Source organism: Strix uralensis, chromosome 22 (genome assembly GCF_047716275.1).
Source record: "Strix uralensis isolate ZFMK-TIS-50842 chromosome 22, bStrUra1, whole genome shotgun sequence".
Lineage (NCBI taxonomy): Eukaryota > Metazoa > Chordata > Aves > Strigiformes > Strigidae > Strix > Strix uralensis.
The window spans coordinates 9,364,679-9,384,925 of NC_133993.1; the positions used below are offsets into that span (position 1 = coordinate 9,364,679).

The following is a 20,247-nucleotide window of genomic DNA, read 5'->3' on the forward strand; positions in this document are numbered from 1 at the left end:
TATTCAGGAGCCCAGGCCTGTTATTTACCTCGGGAAAAACAGAGCTCCGAGGAGAAATAGCACTGAAAATAGGCTTAAATACTACCAGAACCTGGCCGGCAGCTGTAACCTTTTCAGTGATTTCTATGTAAAATACAGCTGAGCTGTAACAGGGAAATCTCTTTCAAGCCGCTGAGGTCGGGTCGCGAAGCTGAAGCTTTGGGGACGAGATGCGTGTCCCAATCGGGGGGCACCGCTACCTGCTTTACTGTCAGCGCGGGGAGCGCATCCTCCGCGGAAAATGGGAGGTCAGGAGTCAGGCACTGCCCTCCCCTCCCTTCTCCAAACTGGACCAAATTGGTCCTAAGCGGGAGTGTTGAAAGGGAAGGAGGAAGTGGGAGATCGCGTTTTTAAATATTTTACAAGCTCCAACATGCGAGGAGTCAATAAAACTGACAACAGGAGCAAAGATTAAATGTTCACACCGGATTCTCGGATGAGAATTCAGCCTTTTCCCCCCTTCCCTTCCCTTTCCTCCCCTCTGCTCGCCAGCCACGTCTCACACCGCCCGGGCGGGGATATTTAACTCTGTCTGCTAGTGTAAACCTTTATGTAGCAAAATTAGAGCAACTCAGCGACTTTCATTAAATATTAAGGGAGATCCAGGGACGGTGACTGAGCCAGAAATACAGCATCATTCTCTGTCAAGCCCCGTATTAATTTAAGTTGTCGGCTTCAAATGATGCAGACCCCCTCCCCTCTTCCTCCCCCACCCCCCTTTATTTTATTCGGTGGTATTTTGTTTTATTTTGTTGCATTCTTATTTTTTTTTTCTGTCGGCTTGGGGTGTTGAGCGTGAGAAATTGGCCCTTGGCGGGGGGCGGCTGCGGGCTCGGTGCGGGGGAGCCACCCCGCAGCCCCCGCCCTGGGCGGTAGCCCCCATTAAATCAATACCGGGGCTTTATTTATCCCCGGTCCAGACGCCTTTGTGCGAGTGTCGACCCTTAATAATCAGATGTCAGGAGGAGATGGGGTGGCCGGGGGCTGCCGGGTCGCTCTGGTCGAGCCTTCGTGCTGGGGACACTGCCCCTACCCCGGGGCACTGCCTTCCTGGACCCGGGGTGGGGCTCCGGACCCCAAATATGACCCTGGCTAAGAGCCCCAGACCCCGATGAAGAGACTCAGAGCCAGAAGAGCTCCTCACCTCCGTTAGGAGACCCAGATCCAGGAGGGCACCCCATAACACGGGCAGGACCCCAAAACTTGGGAGAAGAGCCCCAAACCTTGGAGGGGATCACAGATCCGGCATAGGACCCAGAGCCGGGAAGGGACCCCAGACCCAGGATAGGACCCAGAGCCAGGAGGGGACCCCAGGGGCGCTCCCTGCCCAGCTCCGTCCCTGGCAGGGGGCTGTGGGAGGGGGCCGGGGAAGAGAAGGCGCTTGGGTGATGCAAAATTCCCCTCCGTGCCGGGTGCGGGATGGGAGGGCACCGTCCTGTCCCCGTCCCGTCCCCGTCCCCCCCGGAGCACCGCCTCGGTCCTTGCTCCTGCCACAGATCCTCAGGGCTCTGCTCCCCCCACGCGTGTCAGCTCCATCCTCCCCCAAAACCAAGTTTCTCCCCTCTGCGATTAGCGGTGGCCCGAGGAAAAGGGTTTGGTTTCGGCCAGAGCTGGGAAAGGAAGTCCGGAGCAGAAGCCTTTGCCCCGCGCATCTTCCGCGCATCTTCCGCGCAGCCCTGCCGCCGCCGCTCACCACCGCCTCTCCCAGCTCAGCCGCCCAACAGCTTCGCTGCTCTCCCAGATCCGCTAAAAATAACGAGCAAATAGTTCCTTACCATTTTAAAGCTCTATTTCTTTATTAACTCGCTGAAACGGAGTTTTTCGTGAAACCAGCTATTGCGCCTTATAGATACAAATGGCAGAAAGAACGTTCAAGAGCCGGGAGGAGATAATAAGCTATTTCAAGTAGGTCGAGCAAGTGCTATTTCATTAATTTCTGTGCAAGAAGCCTTTCTCCTTGCCTGTCATCTCGTCAGAAATTCCTGGTCTATCAGCGCTGCGAATCCGTGTTTATCACATCTCATCCCCAAAGAAATCTCCCTCCCTTTCCCTCTCGGCCAGACATACCCTATCTTCTCTCAAAGAGGAAGCTATTAACGTTGTAAATATGAGTCAACAGCACCTTAATTCATAATTTATTGCAGGCGGTAGGAGAGAGTTATTTAAGATCAAAGCATCGCGGAGGGCGAGAGCTGCAAGGCGTGGAGACCAGGGAGCGGAGCAATAAAGGAGGATAACGCGGAAACCTGTGGCTTAGGCGCGGAGAGGCGCGGAGCGGACGCGGCGACAGGGCGGGCAGGAAGAGGCAGCAGCTTCCCCCCCCCCCCCCCCTCTTTTTTTTTTTCCCCTGGTAGGGGGTTTCGGGGAGTGTTTGCTCTGCCCGGCCCCCAGCATCACCCCCGGGCAGCTCCCGCCGCTCAAGAAACGCGGTTCAGGCCAGAGCAAACCCGGCATCACCCCAAATCCGCCCGCTGCAGGCCCAGGAGCCGCGGGAGGGGAGGGGGGCCCGGAGCTGATGCCAATGATGCCTCTTCATTTTCATATTTAAAAAGGGAGGCGAACGCGAGTCGCAGGCAGACAAGACAAAAGGGAAGAGCTCGGCCGCTTTTCAGTTAAATAGGCAAAAGTTTGGAAACGGTGAAGGTTTTCTTTGAAGTTTTCTTTCTTTCTTTTTTTTTTTTTTTTTTTTTTTTTTGTGGGGGTGAGGGGGGAGACGAAAGAAATAAAAGGCAACAACCACATTTCAACACTTCCCTGCGCGTAACCATCCCGGTTGAAAAGGAAGGCTATAAATCAGAGACGATGGTGGAGATTTGACTCATTATTTTTTTTTTTTTTAGCGTAGATATGAGGGGAGGGGTTACGGCGAAATCCCCACTCGTTGCTAGTTCGTCTCCTTTTGATGTCGGACTCAATGCGAAATATATCAGCGCTTTATTGGCAGCGGTATCTAGAGGTCAGGAGAGAAGCCTGAAAAACTTCGGGTCAAATTCTCTCCGAGCATGTCCCGGTGAAATCAATAGGGAATGGCAGTCCGCGGCCTCCGAGCTGGGGGGGACACGGGGAAGGGACCGGCCGTCCCCCCCCGAGCCCCTTTCCCACCGCTCCAGTACCGCCGCTGCGCCCCGGAGCCTGCGAGCCCATCACCTGCCTCCGGGTCCAGCGCTCCGGCCGCTCGCCCAACTCGGGGTGGGTGTGGGTTGTTTTTTTTTTTTTGGTGGGGAGGGTTTGTCCCCCCCCCCGCCCCCCTTCCCTGCCGGTTTTTGGGAGCCGACGCCGCGCCATGGCACGCTTCGCCCTTTCACCAGCATCCAGATCCATATTTCCTCTCCCCGCGCTGAGGTCAGCTCCAGCAAAGCCGAGTCTAAAAATAACCTCCAGGATCTGGTTTGTTGCTACTGGTACTTCTCCCGCTCTGTGTTTCTACCGCGAGAGTCCAAACTATTCCCTGAAAAAGGGCAAGATTTAATGACAGGGTATCTACCCGGGTCTACTGGGAAGGGTGGGGGGTGAAAGAAAGTAAGAACCCCGGTGGGCTTTGCATAACTTTTATTCCCCCCCCTTTCTTTCTCTCTCTTTCCTTCTTTCTTTCTTTCCTCCTTTTTTTTCCCCTTTCCCCGGACGAGACATATGGAATCAATTTTGAATCCTGACATTGAAGGCTGGCCAATTCCTACTGGCTCTAAAAACCAGAATCCATTTGGTTCCCTTCTCTCCAGCACCCCTTGTCACTCAGTATTATAACCGTCTTGCAACATTTTAAGTCTTTATAAAGAGAAACAGCTTTCCAGACAGATACCAAGGATTCGGGAGTGGGGGAGGTTTTCAGGGGCTTTTTTTTTTTTTAAAAAAAAAAAAAAAGGGGGAACGGTCACATAACCCCCCCCTCCTGACACCCCCATCTCATCCCCCTCCGCTCGGCATCTCTCTGCAAAGGGGGCCGCATCCTTGCAGTACTTTAAGCTGTTTTGGAAGAGTTTCTATTTTTCAACACGTCAAGTCAGTTTGAATCGAGCGAGTCCAAAAAAAAATATCAAAGCATCTTTGGGGGAAAAAAAAAAAATCCAAACCGTCCGAGAAAGCTGTCAGCAAGATCCACCGGGGTGCAATAAAGTAGTTTCTTCTCCTTAATTTGCCTGCTCCAGTTGCCAACTCGCACCGCCCCGATCCGGCTTCGCTCCTTCTTCTCGAAGTCCTGGGTCGGACAGTATCACAGGTAAGAAGTTAAAAAAAATAAATAAAAGAATGATGCGGCTCTGCCTTTCCTACCTTCTCAGCTCCGCCGCTGTGAGATATAATTAATTGCTCCGAAAGCTTTGACAGGCTTCTCCACCGCTCACCGTGAGCTATAGCTGACTTTCTCCTGGTAACAAATTAAGACTGATGCCTCGGGAGCAGGATCGGGGAAGCTGAAGATGAGCAAAAATTATCTCGCAGGGTCCATAACCGAGACCGGCCGCAAACCGCTTCTTTCCAAGTGCGTGTTTCCCCGCGAAGTTTGTCTGGGACACATTTGTTAAAGGTTTAGCACCTCTCTCTTGTTTGAAAAAGAAACTACAAAAGCCCATTGGAAAAGCGGGGTGTTAAACTGAAGAATGTATGTGATGGTGATTTATGGCCCTACAAAGTTTTTTGTTTACTTGAAGCAGACCTTAATTACAAGGGCTTCTTAAAAAAAAAAAAAAAAAAAAAAAAAAAAAGAAGATTTCCCAAGCTCTGTGTATGTCCATAGCGGGTTTTCCCTCCCCAGGTCTGTGTGTAGTGGCCAGATGTGACTAACAAACATCTGGTTAGTTGAGCTGCTTTTCCTTTTAGCCGGCCGGTGCGTTTGACCGAAATGGGTAAGATTGAGACTCTTGAACATTTGGCAGAAAAGCGGTGGCTGTTGGGGAGAGTCCGAGCCTGAAAATATGAGGGTTTTTTAAAGGTTCAAGGTTTGTTTGGGTTTGGGGAGGGGATGTCCTCCAAAAATGGGTCATTTCGCTCAAATGCAGTTTCTGGGATTGAGAGGGAAACGGCCGGGAGGGCGAGATTTCGCGTGGGAATATCGGATGCGTTATTTTCTACGGACTTGTGCTATTCATTTCTGCCGCGAAAAAAATCCCCCCTCCACCCTCCCCCGTGAACGCCCGATGTGTATTTTAAGAGCGAGACAGGAAAATCGTTCGTATGGAGGAAAAAAGCCTTCAAGAAATCGAATTAAACCTGGAAAGTTTTTCTAAATATATATATATTTGTGCTCTCTGTTCTCTTTTGGTTTCTTCCCCTTTAGAGCGAGATAATAACTCAGTCTCCGGCACAAGTTGCCAGTTCTAAAAATGTCCTCATGCATTGTGAATCTGGAAAAGTTTTGACTCTGTCTAATATTTCCCGAGGCGAACTGGTATATTGGCAGGAGCTCGAATACACAAGCTTCTGTTTCTTTTTTTTTTTTTTTTTTTTTTGTGTGTGTGTGTTTTTTTTTTTTCTTCTTCCCCTGAAAATTGCTTTGCATTAAATTTCCTCAGCTTCAGAATTATCTTTACTCGCCTCCAGCTAAAGTTGAAATTTTTTACCAAGCGCTTGATCTGTTGGCGAATGAAATCTGAGAAGAAACCGCAGGCCCTAAGTGGCCGTAATTTAATTGATTTTATCATAAATCATCAACTTCATGAAGAACCAAAGTTTTCATTGAAGTAAATTGATATTAATGGAGACTTTCTGAAATGTAACCGTATAGATCTATATGATGGTGGTGCTTCCACTTCTGCTCTTTTTGGACAGGAGATTTTAGGGGGGGGGGCAGGTATTTTTCCACCCTTCCAGTTTTCGTTTCTCCTACCCTCCCTAAAAAAACGACTTCTTTCCCCACACACCCCTCCCCAGCGTGGGGAATCTGATCCCGGGCGTGGAGGGGGGATTGAGAGCTCGGCTCCTTTTTGGGGCACCGCAACAGTGGGGAAATCCAGGAGCACCGAGATGAGGATTTTTTTTTGGGGGGGAGCATCGAACAGTTGGGTTTCCTCGGGTTATTCCCCTAGGCAGGTTCTTCCCTCTGCCCAGGAGTTTGGTGGCCGTAGGGGTGGGATATTTCTGCCAAAAACACGCGTGTTGCCGCGAGGTGCGTCCCGGCTCGTCCAGCGCCAGCACCGCTTTGCTCGCATCCGTGTTAAAAATAGAAATCAGATTTAAACCCCCCGCTTCCACCTACGCGGCCTCTCCCGCGTTAAACATTGCCGTTCCCGAAGCTTTCCCGCCTAATTAAAAATTAACTAAGAGGCCGGGAGGGATGGGAGCCCTTTGATATGGTGATGAGGATGACAGACCGAATGCCCTTACAGTAATAGAGGATTTTAGCGAAGGGCAGTGGCGCGGGTGTGTGCCGGTGTTTGTGGGGTGTGTGCAGGGATGCACAGGGCAGGGAGGATGCAGGGCTCAGTGGTATCCGCACGGTTTCCTACAGACGATAAATATTCAGTGTAAACATCCCAAAACAGAGAAATAGAATTCTTTGACACCACTTCTTTCTCCCTCTCCTGAGACTCCTTCCTCAGAAATTGTTAGTCTTTATGAATTATCACAAGGAAGCAGGTAAAATGGAACTCATTTCTTCTCCCAGGTCCCTTCTCCCCCATGCCCAGCTCGTTCTCCAGCGCCAGTCGGGTCCCGGATTCAGGCGAGTATCACTGCAAAAAATAACCGAATTCCTTCCTTTTCTCACAGAAACGGCCACTGCGGTAGCGTGGGTGCCTGGTCCTCCCGGGAGGCGAAAGAAGGGCAGTGGGAGAAAAGCTTTGAATCCTCATTTTCTCCCTCTCTCTCTTTTTTTTTTTTTTGTTTGGGTTTGGTTTTTTTGTTTTTTTTTTTTTTTTTTTTTAGGAGGAGAAGGAGGGTGGGGGTTAAAATGGAAAGAAATAGGGAGCCTGGACGTGAGTGCAGGAGCCGCGTCCTCGGGGCCGGGGCCAGCGGCGGCAGCCCGGGCGCGGCTCCGGGGGGCGAGGAGCCCATCCCCAGGGCCTCCGGGCGCTGCCCCTCCTCCGGGGAGACAGAGAAGCCCCTCTCCGTTTTTTCTGTCCCCCAAACCCGTTATTTTTTCCCTCCGTTTCCGTCGCCTTTGCCGTTTGGCTGGACGCTGAGGCTTTGGGAGCGGTAGCTGCTGCGGTCGCTTTCCTCGTCAGTGTTTGTTGGCTTCCTTCACCTTCAGGTTAAAAGATAAAAAGGAAAACTAAAAAAAAAAACCAACCAACCAAAAAAGAAAAATAAAAAGCAGCCCAGAACGCCTCAAAGGCCAGGGCAGCCCCAGCTGCGGCAGGAGGGAACGAGGGGCATCGCCTGCCCGGCTGCCTGGGAAGTTTGGGGAATTTGCTGATGGGGGAATTAGTGGGACTGGAGGGGGGAGCCGGTCATTTACCAATTCTGTATAAAACGGGCAAAAGGTTGACGTGTCCCAGTCACGTGAGCGCATAATTCAAGCTATTATTTTGGCATTTGGAAGCGGGGAGGGGGGGGAAGAGAAGAAAAGTGGGGATGGTGATTCCCAGCCCGTCTCTGGTGAGCTGCTCCCAAAATAGCTATTTGTAGCTGATATCGCAAACTGCCGCCTCCTCTCACCTCCACGCACCCCCCATGTCCCCCCACCCACTCCCCCCGCACCTCACCCCCCGCTGGGGCCAGGAGAAGCTTTTGGCGACGGGTGGGCCCATGGGAGAGGGGTGCTGCGGGGGTCGGGGGGACCCAGCCCCGGCAGGAGCCTGGGAGTTGTGTGTCCGCCCGGTTGTTGTTTTTGTTTTGTTTTTTTGGAAACAATTCCAAAGCACTTCCGCTGATTGATCATTAACCTGGTGAGTTATTGCTCTTCTAAGCAAAGGTCAGGGGGAGAAAAAGGTCTAATCTGTCAAGGCAAACCCACTGCTCGCTCAGTTTCATTTTGATTTCTTATCCGGGCTGGCTTCTGTTTGGGGTTTCAGGAGGTCCTGGACCCTCCATAACTCTCCCCTCCTCCTCGGAGCTCTCCCCCTCCCCGGACTCTCTGTTTGTGGAGTGGGAAAACCCAAACTCCTTCCCTTTAGGTAAAAAAAAAAAAAGGGGGGCAAAAGGAGGGTGAGCAGCCCCGCGGGAGGAGGCGGTGGGTGCTGTGCGGCTCCTCGCCCTGCCCTGGGGGACATGAGCCCATGGGCGAGTGCGAGGCGAGCAGGGGCTGGGCTGGATCTGCACCGCCTCGACGAGAAAAATTAATGCAAAGCAAATAGAGAAAAAAAAACCACAACCAACAAATCAAAACAAAGAACGCCCGTGCGGGAGGGGGAAAACCTCGCTCCATCCCTCTTCTGCCTGTTCTGCGAGGGAATAAATGAAAAACAAAGGAAAACAAACACCCCCCTCGCCCTCCTTGCAGGAACCGTTATTTATACCAGCGTCTTTTTGGTTGTTTGTTTGTTTGTTTCTCTTTTCCCCTCCTCCCTCCTGCATCCACTCCAAATAAACGCGTTTTTCCCTCTTTTCTCCACCTCCTCCCCGGGCCCTGCGTGGGAGGAACTTGCCGAGGCTCAGCTTGCGTTTGCTGAGCTCACAGCGCAGAAAGGGTGTTTTCTTTTCTTCCCCCCCCCCTCTTTTTTTTTTTTCCTCTTTACAAATCTCTGTGTGTACTCTACAGAGGGAACTGAAAAGCCCCAGTTAACCGGGGAAGGCTGTGATGTAAGTGGAATATTGCCAAAGCTGTGTATTAAAGTGTGCGCGCATGTAATAATAATACTAATAAAAAATACAGCTATAGGCCGCCGACTAGAGAAGGTCACGAAGCATCCGCGGTTGATTTATGGACTCGGGGATGTTGTCACAAGCAGAGTAGGGGTGTGAGGGGAACATTTTTATTTGAGATTAATAACATCAACATACAGAACGGAAACAGGATTATTAAAGCGACTGAATGTTTCCCAAAACGAAAATATTTTTAAATGAGATTGCTTTTTCTTTCTCCCCTTCTTTCTCCCTTTCCGAGTCCTTCGTGCCAAAGTTGCGGTGATAAATCTCGGCGTGGCTTTAAAAATGTTTACGGCTCGATACCGTTAATTTTGATACCAAATCACTGCTGTGTGAATGGTGTCCTCGTACCCTATAAAGCGTCTCCGTCCTCCCCCCTTCGTGGCGATCCTCCGACCACATTGGAGAAACATGAAAAAACAGATTTTGAGTCCTTATGACTTTTCTGCCTTTCAGGAAAACGCCCTCCTATTTTCCCTACTGTTACCCTGTTGTTGAATCCAGACCTAATTATCTGCATGTACTTAATGTCTTAATCGCATTTATTTCTGAAATTACGACCAGAATTTAACCAACCCCCTTCCCGATATATATATATTTTAAATTACATTCAGAGTTCACCACCAGCCGTGGACAAGCCGCCCAGGGTCCACGCCAAACCGTTTCCATCACTAACGCGAACCCCAGAAGGGGCGAAACGTTTCCCTCGCCGGGGGGTTTCCACGGGGAAAGGTGGAAAGAAACGCCGGGAAGACAGGGGATTGCATCAGATTTACAGAAATAAACCTGGTGTCCACCGCCTCTGAGGAGAACATTGGGGTATCAGTGGACGGGGACGGGTGCAGCCCTGGAGAAGCTGGGGAGAGAATCTCAGAGGAGATGCTGGGGCTTTTGTTCAGCAGAGCCTGTCTTCTCCCCATTTCCACCCAAAGGTTTCTCCCTATGATGAATTCCCTTGCCCACGCTTTTCTGACCGAAGTTTCATACTTTTTTTTCCCCTTTTTTCCCTCCCCCAGTTCTTCTCCTTTCTCAAAGTCCACCGCTGCCTCGTATTTGCTGGACCAGACATCCGAGAATTGGTGAGTTTTGCTGAATATCCTACCTGGTCCCCTGTCTGTGTGTGTCTCCGTATCTCCCTCTGCATCAGGCTTGGAAGCCATTCCTTCTCTAAAGTCACCCAACGTGACTTTTTTTTTTTTTTTTTTTTTTTTTTTTCCCCTCCACCAACCCCAGAATAAGCACGGCTGCCCTGGATTTCAGCTGAGTATTTTCATTTTGCTACTGGCTTGTCTTTAAACTTTGTGATTTATGGCCGTAACTTTGAGGGAGTGTTTTAAATGGAAGATATTTCCTGTACTCCCTTTGAAGGGAAATCCAGTCAGATTGCAACATTTGCTGCTGATTTCGTGACGAGAGCGAGGGAGTTACATTTTAAAGGAAAAAAAGCTGCAACCAAAGGAAAGATGGCAATAGCCAGGGAGCCTAAAAATACCTACTTACAGGAGCTCAACGTATAAACGTGCAACGACCTTCTTAAAAAGGTTTTTTTTCGGCTGCCAGTTAAGGTTAAACCAAAATTTTGCACTTCAGAGGAGTTACTTGCAGAATCCGAGGTGCTTCTGATTGCGTAGGTATTCCAAATAGTCAGTGGAGATCCATATTCAGAAACCTATAGAGTACTTCACCTACAGAAAAGTCTTTAAAAGAATAGTCCACGTCTGTTTTTCCTCTTTCCTTCCCTGGGATTTCAACGCCGGGGCTCCAAAACAGGAACTATCTTGTAGCAGAAGATTTATGTTGGAGCAGTTCATAAAAAGTCAGATGGGGGGGGGGGAAAAAAAAATATCGCAATAATGGTGTCCCCTGGTCGAAACCCTCACATCTGGGATCTGAACACTGCAGCCAGAACAATAGCTGGAAACACCGTAGTCCTTGGGGTAAGACTTTATCCATCACCTAGAAAACCTGGGCTGTCCAACCCACAGTAAGTCCTCTCAAAAGTCAAATATTTCCTTGGACACCCTTCTTTTTCTTTCCAGAGTTACCAGCCTAAAGGTGCACACCCCACCCCACCCCCCAAAAAAAGGGCGATGCAAACCCCCCGACTGGTCATACCTTCCCAGCGAAGTCCAAAAAGCCTTTGTGGTCCCTCTTTTTCTTGCTTTGCTAAACGTAAATTCCCCCTAGTCAGCACTTAACCCAAAGGACTGAGCGCCAGAATTAAAGGAAGATAATTGCGATGTGAAACAAAAGTAGCACTTAAAAAAAAAAAAAAAAGAAAAGAAAAAGAAAAAGAAAAAAAAGAAGTGCAGACACCTAAATTCCTTGCTCTGCTTTCCTCCCACTCGCCAGCCCCTCCTCGGCCCGGACTTTCCCCAAAACGCATCTTGGCGAGTTTCTGCTCTCGGCAGCCGCGTGGGAGCGGGGAAAGGCATAAATCTCCCGTGGCGACAGCAGCAGCGCCCTGCATAGCAATAACGGTGTTATTAATAATAGCAATAATAATCATCTTTATTGTTCAACACCTCGCTGCCTTGGCCTCCCCCGGGGGCGATTTGCGCCCCGAACCCCCCCCAAACCCCGCACCTACTCCCCGGCGGAGGCCGAGAGGAGCCCCCAGACATTGGGACGCACAAACTTAACGCCAAAGTTACGCGGAGTTGCATCAACACAAGAGATTCCTTCTCCCTTCTCCTCTCCACCCGTGCAAACACGGGGGCCAGCGGCTCTCGGCACCCCCCCCCGGGCCCCAGAAAAGTGGGTTTCATATGGGGGGGGGGGTGTCTGCGAGGAGCCAAACGCAGCCGAAGGGCCGGGGGAGGGAAAGCATCAGCTATTGAAAGAGCCGCGATCGCCGCCGCGGAAGGGGAGGGGGGAGACTATGACTATGTTGAAACGGTTTATTAGCATAAATTGACACCTAATTGTTAAACACGTGAATCAAAGGCGAGCTTTGCTATCTTTCTGCCTAGGCCTCTGTCCACCACGTCTGCAATTAGCATAATTTTTCACTAGTGACGCTGTTTGGGAGGCTCGTTGGCTTTGCCCGGCAATCCAAACCAAATCTTTATTTTTAAATATCCCCTCCGCTTTATCCCCCCCTCGCCCCCACCCCCCCCCACCCCCCCCCGTAGCCTGGATTCTTTTCGTTATTATTTTAATCCCAGCCAAGCATTGCATAGTTAAAAGGGGGGGGGGGGGGGGGGGGGTGTTGTGTTCAGCTTTTCTTTCTTTCTTTTTTTTTTTTCCCTTCTCCTTTCCCTTCTTCCCCTTTGCTGTGGTAAAGCAGAGGCCATTGTTATCAGTGAGCAGCGCGTACCAGTCTATAGGGCAACTAGAATCTCAGGGTTTGTCCATTCAAAGCCCTCAGCTTTTCTGCACATCTTGGAAGCTGGAAAGCATCTTGATTTTTTTTTTTTTTTTTTTCCTCTTCCCAAACGGAGACAGAGAGACAATTTGAGCTGCCGTAACCGAAAGCTCCACTGGCTGAGCCCCCTCCCCCTCTGTTTTGGCTTTTTTTTTTATACATATATACATGCATATGCTGGATTTTTTTCCTCTCTCTCGTATATTCCTTTAACGTTTTTAAAGGAAGGGGGTCATTCCTTGCTTATTGATTGCGTGGATGCTGGATGTGAAAATATATTATGTCTGCCTGTGCTTTGCTCGTCAGAGACTAAGGTAAGCCGGACTCAAATAGGCTATCACTTTGTGAATGGCGGAGTATATGTCCCAATGATTTATGACCATATGACTCCAATCTCGGTTCAAGAAGAGTTCACAAGCTTTAAGCTTCCTTCCACGCAGAGACTCTTTTGCAGCCCTCATCCAGGGCCCTTTTTTTCCCCCCTGCTTTACAACTGGGGAGTGCTGGTTGGGGTGAAGCTCGGTTGTGGGGGGAGGGAAGAGGGAAATTTTAGGAATGTGTCTCTATTTTCCAGGCATATCCACCGCAAGGCAGTCGCTGGGATTTGAGCTCTTTCTGAGCAGCCGACCTATTGTTAAGGGCATGTTTAGAATATTTATTATTAATAATAATTTAAATTAAAAGCGGGGCTATGCCTGCTTTCGCTGGCTCTGGGAAATGTACCTTAGGAGGGGGCGGGGGGAGGGGAAAGGCGCTGCTCTTCTTCATAAACACAGTCAGGTTGTGAATTTAGGATTTCCAACATGGAGGGGATGGCTTTACAGGAGAATACCTCTGCCTTAGATTTCTTTTCTCTTTTTCCCCCGACCGCCTGATTTTTATTTTTTTTTTCCCCGACCATCCTCCTCTCCGCAGCCCTTTCCCTCTCGCACCTTTCCCCGATTTTTATTTATTTATTTATAAAAAAAAAAAATCTCCAAATCCTCGCACTCAAAAGTTGCAGGCAAAGAGTTTGTGGTTAAATGTTACTGCCCGCAAAGTGAAACTTGGAGCGTGATGAAACACCCAGCGCGGATCCTGCCCGGGTTTAATTGGAACAGGAGATAATCGAATATTTATTATTCTGCCTGAGATTTTTTTTTTTTTTAAACAATTCCTTGGAGTAAATAATTAGGATTGCGGCCGTCCTCGGCGAAGATAAATGAGCGGCATTTGTGAGGCGCTGAGAGATGAGGTACAAAGCAAATCTTCTGTGGAAGCCACAAGCGAGCGAGCTTTTGGGCGAAGGGGATTGTAAATTTATTTTATGGACATTTAAAAAAAAAATCGTCGCTGTTATTTTTAGCTGCTTTAGCTGAGCCTCTGCGCTCGGTTCTGGTTTGGGTTTGTTTTGTTCGTGTTTGTTTTTTTTTTTTTTTTTTTTTTTTTTTTTTAAGAAACCTATGGCAGACAGGAAGGCCTTGGAGAAATTCCCACCTCTGCCCTCGTAGATATTTTCAGCAAACCTATTCATAATAAAGGCGCTGTTTGTTTGTTAATTAATTCACAGCTTCTCAGCTCGGGTAGTGGAGTCTACTTTTTAATAAGACATATTTATCATGGCAAGGAAACCAAATGAGGATAACTCCCAGCAAGGATATCATCCTCTCTGTAGACAATAATACATCTCCGTGGAAGATACAATACAGATTTGGGAATGCATAAAGGATTTAATCAGTGTAAAAAACCGAAGCAGTCCCTTCGTGGACACGTTGTCTGAGGTTGTGTTAGAAGTATACGGAGGTTTCATATGACATGACATAAGAACACAGCAGTCAGGGAAGGGAAAAAAGATGTTATTTATTGTCAAGCTGTGGCTTCTGTTAAAACCCGGTACTTAGAAATATCGCATTAGACTTTATCTGCACAGAGTTTATTTTATTTTATTTTAGAAAATGAAAGAGCCCAGATAAAATTAAATATACAAGAGATACAATTAAATATACAATGGATATCAATTTCAAAACAAAATGCACAGTGGCTCCTCGCAAACTCTGAGCTGCAGAGAGAAGTCTCTGCCTTTTTAAAATACGTGTGCTGCTTGATTGATCCTCACTCATCAGTTTATTTTCAGGTCAAGATAGTTTTCATATTTCTAAGGGTATTTCTACTCTGTCTTTATGGTAGAGAAAGTTTATGCTTTGAGAAAAGAAAGAGAAAGAAAAAGAGAAAGAAATATAAAAAGGTCAGAGAGAGCAAGAAAAAAGGAAGGTTTCTTTTTTGTAATTTGAAGCTTTGGACTGGGTTTTTAGACTTTTTGAGTTTGGATTGAGGGAGGGAGGAATGATGAAAAATCAAAGGGGTAGCAACTTAAGAGCAAATGGCCTGGTGACGTGTTTGTTTTCCAAGGAAAAAAACCACCAGCAATTAAACTGGTTTTGGAATCACATCTTGCCAATGGTAGTTCCAGATTCAGGACTGACGAGCACAAAGCAGTGCAGGCAGTGAAGGGGTATGTTTTCCAAATACAACCTGTGCTACCAGAGAGGGAGAGACTAACAAACAGGCCACAGGAAGCACATTCTTGAATTCATGCCCCTGCTTAAATCTGCTTAAAATATTTGCACTGAATTCCAAAGACATTGTGAGTCCCTGTGTAAACAGAAAATCAAGCCAAACTGTGTCAGGACACCGTTACCTGGATAAAGCGTAGTGACTATTGGCTGTTTTCAGGTTAAAAACAAATATACTGGGCAGAGGCCCCACAATAAACTTAGCAGACTTTTAATTTCCGAGGATATAACGCCTTGCTGGTTTTTATGTGTGTGAATGACTGATTTGAATAGGTCAGGGGTAAGAAAGCAAGACTCATTCCTTTCATGCTTGTAGCTAGCAATTATCCATTCTGTATTCTTATTTTTACTTTAACGTGAGTGTGTTGTCTGCACACGGATGTGTTCACGTGCACACAACACACACATGTACATGTATACACGCATTTATATGGGTGTATATGTCTGTGCCAGGGTGCGTGTATGTACACATATAGATAAATACAGAAGTAAATAGATGTATACACATGAAACCACGTGTACTTATAGAGCATGTCTGGAGTTCTACACCCTGGGTCCTATCCTCTAAAGGAAAAAAAGATGCAACCAACCAACCAACCAGCAAAACTACCCCCCAAAATCAGCTCAACACTTTTGCACTGTAACGTTTGTTGAGACTCCTTAGGCTGCACACAGGACAAAATCTGCTCAAAGCATCTGTTCACCCTGTTCTGCGGGACCCTATTCATGTCATGGGCCTTTCAGGCCCCAAGATGGATTCATAGGCCGGGTACTATTATTGTGTGTTTTCTCCTAACCTTTCAGGTCAGCTTCCAATAGACAGCTGGAAACGGCCTGTCACGTGGCCTTGGGGTGCCAATGTTCTGCCATAGGGGTGTCAAGACCCTGGTAGCCGGAAAAATCATTTTGGGGAGTCCCAGAGATGCAGAAGACAACGTACTACGACAGCTCCACGCTCTTTGGGGGTTACTCCTACGGGAGTGCCAATGGGTTCGGCTACGAGGGCCCCCAGCAGTCCTTCCAGCCGGCCTCTCACGTGGAGAACGACTACCAGAGGTCCGCCTGCTCCCTCCAGTCTCTTGGCAACACAACCCCGCACGCAAAAAGTAAAGACCTGAACGGGAGCTGCATGCGTCCAAGTTTGACCCAGGAGCACCATCCACCTCCCCCCGTCTCGCCGCCCCCAAACCCTGCCACCAACAGCACCAGTAGCAACAGCAATAACCAGTCGGGGAGCAGTAAAACTGCCCCCAGCAAAGCCAACCTCAGTGCAAATGCCAGTCTCACCAAGCAGATTTTCCCCTGGATGAAAGAATCGAGGCAAAACTCCAAACAGAAAAACAGCTCCCCTAGCACAGGTACACTCTTCTGCTCTTGTAACTCTCCGCTTTCCCAAACAGCGAGGTAACAAAGCCACCGGCCAGGCTGGTCGTGTTTGGAGGGAGGGGAGAGAGGGAGAGGATGCAGCGAGGATCCAGCGAGGATCCTGGTGCTGGGCATGATCCTAAGACTGTCAGCCGCTGCCCCGGCCAGGCTGAGCGAGCCTTGGCCCGTCCTGCAGCACTGACTGTGCACACTTGGTTTATATTAAACATGTCCAAGGCACCACAGGGAAATACAACCAGGCGGTTGTACACAGCCCATGTCTGACTGTGTAGGTACAGGTACATGAAAACGTACACCCACCACTCAACCTAACGATGCTAAAGCAGAGTGCTTGTTCTCTTCCCACCTCCCTGCCTCCAGACACAGCAGTAACATGGTGCTCGGAGGGTGTGTGTGCATATATAGAGCATATGCATAACCACGGGCACGTTCTTGCACGCATACATGCACATCTCTAACACAATCAAGAAAAAAATTTTGTATGGAAACCTCACTGCTTTGACAAATATTTTCATATAAACTTTGCGGCACATGCTTCACTTCATTAGCATAATTTATCTGTTATATACATGTTTATCTCACAAAAAGGTAGGTGCAAATGCCGTTTGGTGTTTAACAATGTACATGCAAATATTTGCGTTACACAAATATAAGACACACACACTATGCACGTGTGTGTGTGTGTGCACATTCGTACCTCGGCAAACAAAATACCTCCCAACACTGACCCGTGTTAGTATTAATTGGCTCTGCAGTGACTGCCCCCCTGCCAAATATTATTTTCTCAAAATTATCTGTTGGAAATAATCGACTCCTAAATAAATGGCCCTGGAATCCTTTTCTACATGACATGATCAAATTTTCATAAACCAGGGGCAGCTTTGGAGAACAGAACTCTTAATAAATGACATGATTATGGAGTACAGGCTAATGCAAAAGGGTGAGGGAAGGGGGGGTCGAACTCTTGTGCCTGTTCCAGGATTTATTAAGAAACGATGCATTCAATTTCTGCATGTAAGTAATTATCTTTTATTTCATTTCACGGCCAGCAGAAACCTGCAGCGGCGAGAAAAGCCCTCCAGGCTCCTCGGCCTCCAAGAGAGCCCGCACAGCCTACACCAGTGCTCAGCTGGTGGAGCTGGAGAAGGAATTCCACTTCAACCGCTACCTGTGCAGGCCCCGCCGCGTGGAGATGGCCAACCTGCTGAACCTCAGCGAGAGGCAGATCAAGATCTGGTTCCAGAACAGGAGGATGAAGTATAAAAAAGATCAGAAGTCAAAAGGCATGGGGTCCTCCTCTGGAGGGCCTTCCCCCACCGGCAGCCCGCCCCAGCCCATGCAGTCCTCCGCCGGATTTATGAACGCCTTGCACACCATGAGCAGTAACTATGATGCCCCCTCGCCGCCTTCCTTCAATAAACCCCACCAAAATGCCTATGCCATGTCAACTAACTACCAAAACCCCATCAAAGGCTGTCCCTCCCAACAGAAATACGCCAACACGGCCCCTGAGTACGACCCCCACGTCTTACAAGGGAACGGGGTGGCCTACGGGACTCCCAGTATGCAGGGAAGCCCCGTCTATGTTGGAGGTAACTATGTGGATTCTATGCCCACCTCTGGCCCGTCCCTTTACGGCCTCAATCACCTGCCACATCATCAGGCTGCCAACATGGACTACAACGGGCCTCCGCAGATGCCCCCGAGCCAGCACCACGGACCATGCGAGACCCACCCCACCTACACAGACCTTTCCACGCACCACGCGTCTTCTCAGGGCAGAATCCAAGAGGCGCCCAAGCTGACCCACCTGTGATAGGGAGCAGGGACAGGCTCAGGCGAAGCGGATGGGACCCCGCCGCGGGGCATGGGAGAGGGGAAGAGGGCAGGATCGTCTTCAGGAACATTTGTGTTGAGCAGTTTTCTTTCTTTCTTTGACAGGGCAATTTCTACCAGGTCATTGTGCTTGCTATTATCATTATTTCTGGGTTTTATTAGGCACAATTTCTAACCATTTCAGTATTTACTGCCAAAAGCAGCTCTCTCTCTGAAGAGATATACCTCCTGTGTTTCAACACAAATGCTTCTGAAATGGGTTTGGGGTAGTTTTGTGGGAATCTAGCAGATTTTAAGCAGCAACATCCTTCATTTCCAAACCAAGTATGGATCATCACTGATAATTCTCGGACACTGGAAAGGAGAATAGTCAGCCAGCCAGCCAAGTCCTTAAAGCTGGTGTCTCTGCATCTACGTAAACATGCACACGCATATACACATGCAATCAAGAGAGATTCGGAAGAAAACTACCCTCCTGTCCAACTCCATCTCAAGAGGAACCTCACGCTTTCCAGCCTTCAGAGGGAGGGCTGAGTAACTTCCCACCAGTCCCCACATGAACTGCAAATATACATACCTGCCAACGCGTGGGATTCACGCTCTTCCCCTCCAGTCCCTGTCTCTCCTCTCAAAAAAAAAAAAAAAAAAAAAAAAAAATTAGAATAAGAGAGGTCTAAGAATTGCAAAAAGTTCGGGAAAAAAGTTTCTGAAATGCCTAAACGCCCCCACCAACAATAACTGCAGTCCAAAGAGAGGAAGAAAGAGTTGACAGGTCTGAATATTTTCCCACCTTTGCCTCTGATGACATGAAGTCTCCATTCGACAACGCTGGGGTTTTTGTTTTGGGGGTATTTTTCTTAGGGTTCATTAACAGAAAAGCAATCTTAAGACTTAGAAGTCCTACGCTTCTTTCCTCCTCTTCTCTTGACCTTACGTGAAAACAGGGTATATTTGAACAAACGGAATGTCCTCCAATCGAAGCAGAAGTGAATGGATCTCTAGTATTTGCTAATGCTTTCTTGTCTGGACATCTTTGTTGCACTTAGAGTTTACATATAATGGGTATAAAAACAACTTTGAAGGGCTTTCGTCCAACTCAGTCGAGACGTCCTTCAATAGGTGTGTGTTCTGGTGAACATTCATATATATTTATTGGTTATAGCCAGTTTAAAATATTTTCCTTTTTTTGTATTATTTATCCCCAATATTATGTATTTATATGAGGAAAAAAGAATCAAATTGTACTTTTTTAGTATTTACTTGTTATAAAGGACATTGTGTTTCCTTGTCATTGTACAACAAGCTTATTTTAGTTATTGTAATTTAGAAAGACCAGTAGTTTTATGTTACCTTCGTACTTATGAATAATGTAATTAGTTCTACTGGAGGCATGAGAGCAGAACCAGACTGTAATTGTATAGTCCTGAATTAGAAGAACTATAGCTAATCCCTCCCTCCCACCTCACCCCTCCTCTTTGGAGATCTTTCTTTGTTCTTATAGTAGTTATTTTATTTCCTTGCTTAAGGGTTGTCTGTCGAACAATTCTTGAATAAACTTTCTGTTATCAATTTTATCTTGTCCTATCAGTCGGATTTAAAGGCAAAAATAAATAACGTGTAGGTAAAAATAGCGAAGAGGACGCAGGAAAGGGACCGCTCGAAATGTTCCAGAGTCCAGGCAGAGGGATTCATGTCTGCGTCCCCTTCTGGGGTGAAACCCCGGGGATTCGGGCCAGGAGCGGCCGGTCCGGACCCGCCGCCCCCTCCGCGGCCCCTGCGCGGCCCGGCCCGCGCCCGCGGCCACAAAGGGGGGTCACGTGGCGCCGGGGCCGGGCTGCCATTGGGCCGCAAATGAAAACAAAGGAAAAGGATTAATCACAAAAAAAAAAAAAAAAAGAAAAAAAAAAAGAAAGAAAAAGGGCCCAGAGTTTCCGTGCGGGGACCTTAAAAGTGACGAGAAATTAAATTACTTATTATAATTAATTATTATTAAAATACACGCACATGTGCACACACACGTACCCACACGCGCACACATACATGTGCACACACATGCACGCAAACACACACACACCCCCCTACAGCCCCTCAGACCGACACACGCATCTAAAATTGTTATGAAAAGGGGGAAAAAGCCGCTGCCAAAGGTTACATTATCAGTGCAAGCAAAAGGGAGAACAACCCTTTGCCAGCAGCAAAAGCAGATGGGATAATACCGTGAATAATTTGCCTTTTATGCTCTAAAGCCCTAAGAAAACTTATATTAAAGCAGCGAGGGCCAATAAAAGTTTTATGGTTCTGGAAAGGGGGTGAACTGCTTGTCAGGCT

General features: G+C 48.1%; 1 protein-coding gene across 4 annotated transcripts; it reads left to right on the top strand.

Annotated features, from left to right (window-relative positions):
• Positions 1-1,637: 1,637 nt before the first annotated feature.
• Positions 1,638-19,491, top strand: HOXB3 (homeobox B3). 4 transcript variants are annotated; one of them, XM_074892234.1, is made up of 4 exons: positions 1,638-4,255; positions 9,795-9,857; positions 15,502-16,055; positions 17,133-19,491. In XM_074892234.1, the coding sequence occupies exons 3-4, from the start codon at positions 15,620-15,622 to the stop codon at positions 17,897-17,899; spliced, it is 1,203 nt and encodes a 400-aa protein (XP_074748335.1). In that variant the 5' UTR covers positions 1,638-4,255; positions 9,795-9,857; positions 15,502-15,619; the 3' UTR covers positions 17,900-19,491. The 4 variants fall into 4 exon arrangements, with proteins under 4 accessions (XP_074748335.1, XP_074748339.1, XP_074748336.1 ...); XM_074892238.1 differs by having other exon boundaries at positions 17,136-19,491; XM_074892235.1 differs by lacking the exon at positions 1,638-4,255 and having other exon boundaries at positions 8,881-9,857.
• Positions 19,492-20,247: the final 756 nt, after the last annotated feature.

Excerpts from the sequence above, each read along its gene's own strand:
- HOXB3 (XM_074892234.1), top strand. The coding sequence starts at position 15,620 with ATGCAGAAGACAACGTACTACGACAGCTCCACGCTCTTTGGGGGTTAC. Across the intron at positions 16,056-17,132 it reads AAACAGCTCCCCTAGCACAG|CAGAAACCTGCAGCGGCGAG; the intron begins GTACACTCTTCT and ends TTTCACGGCCAG.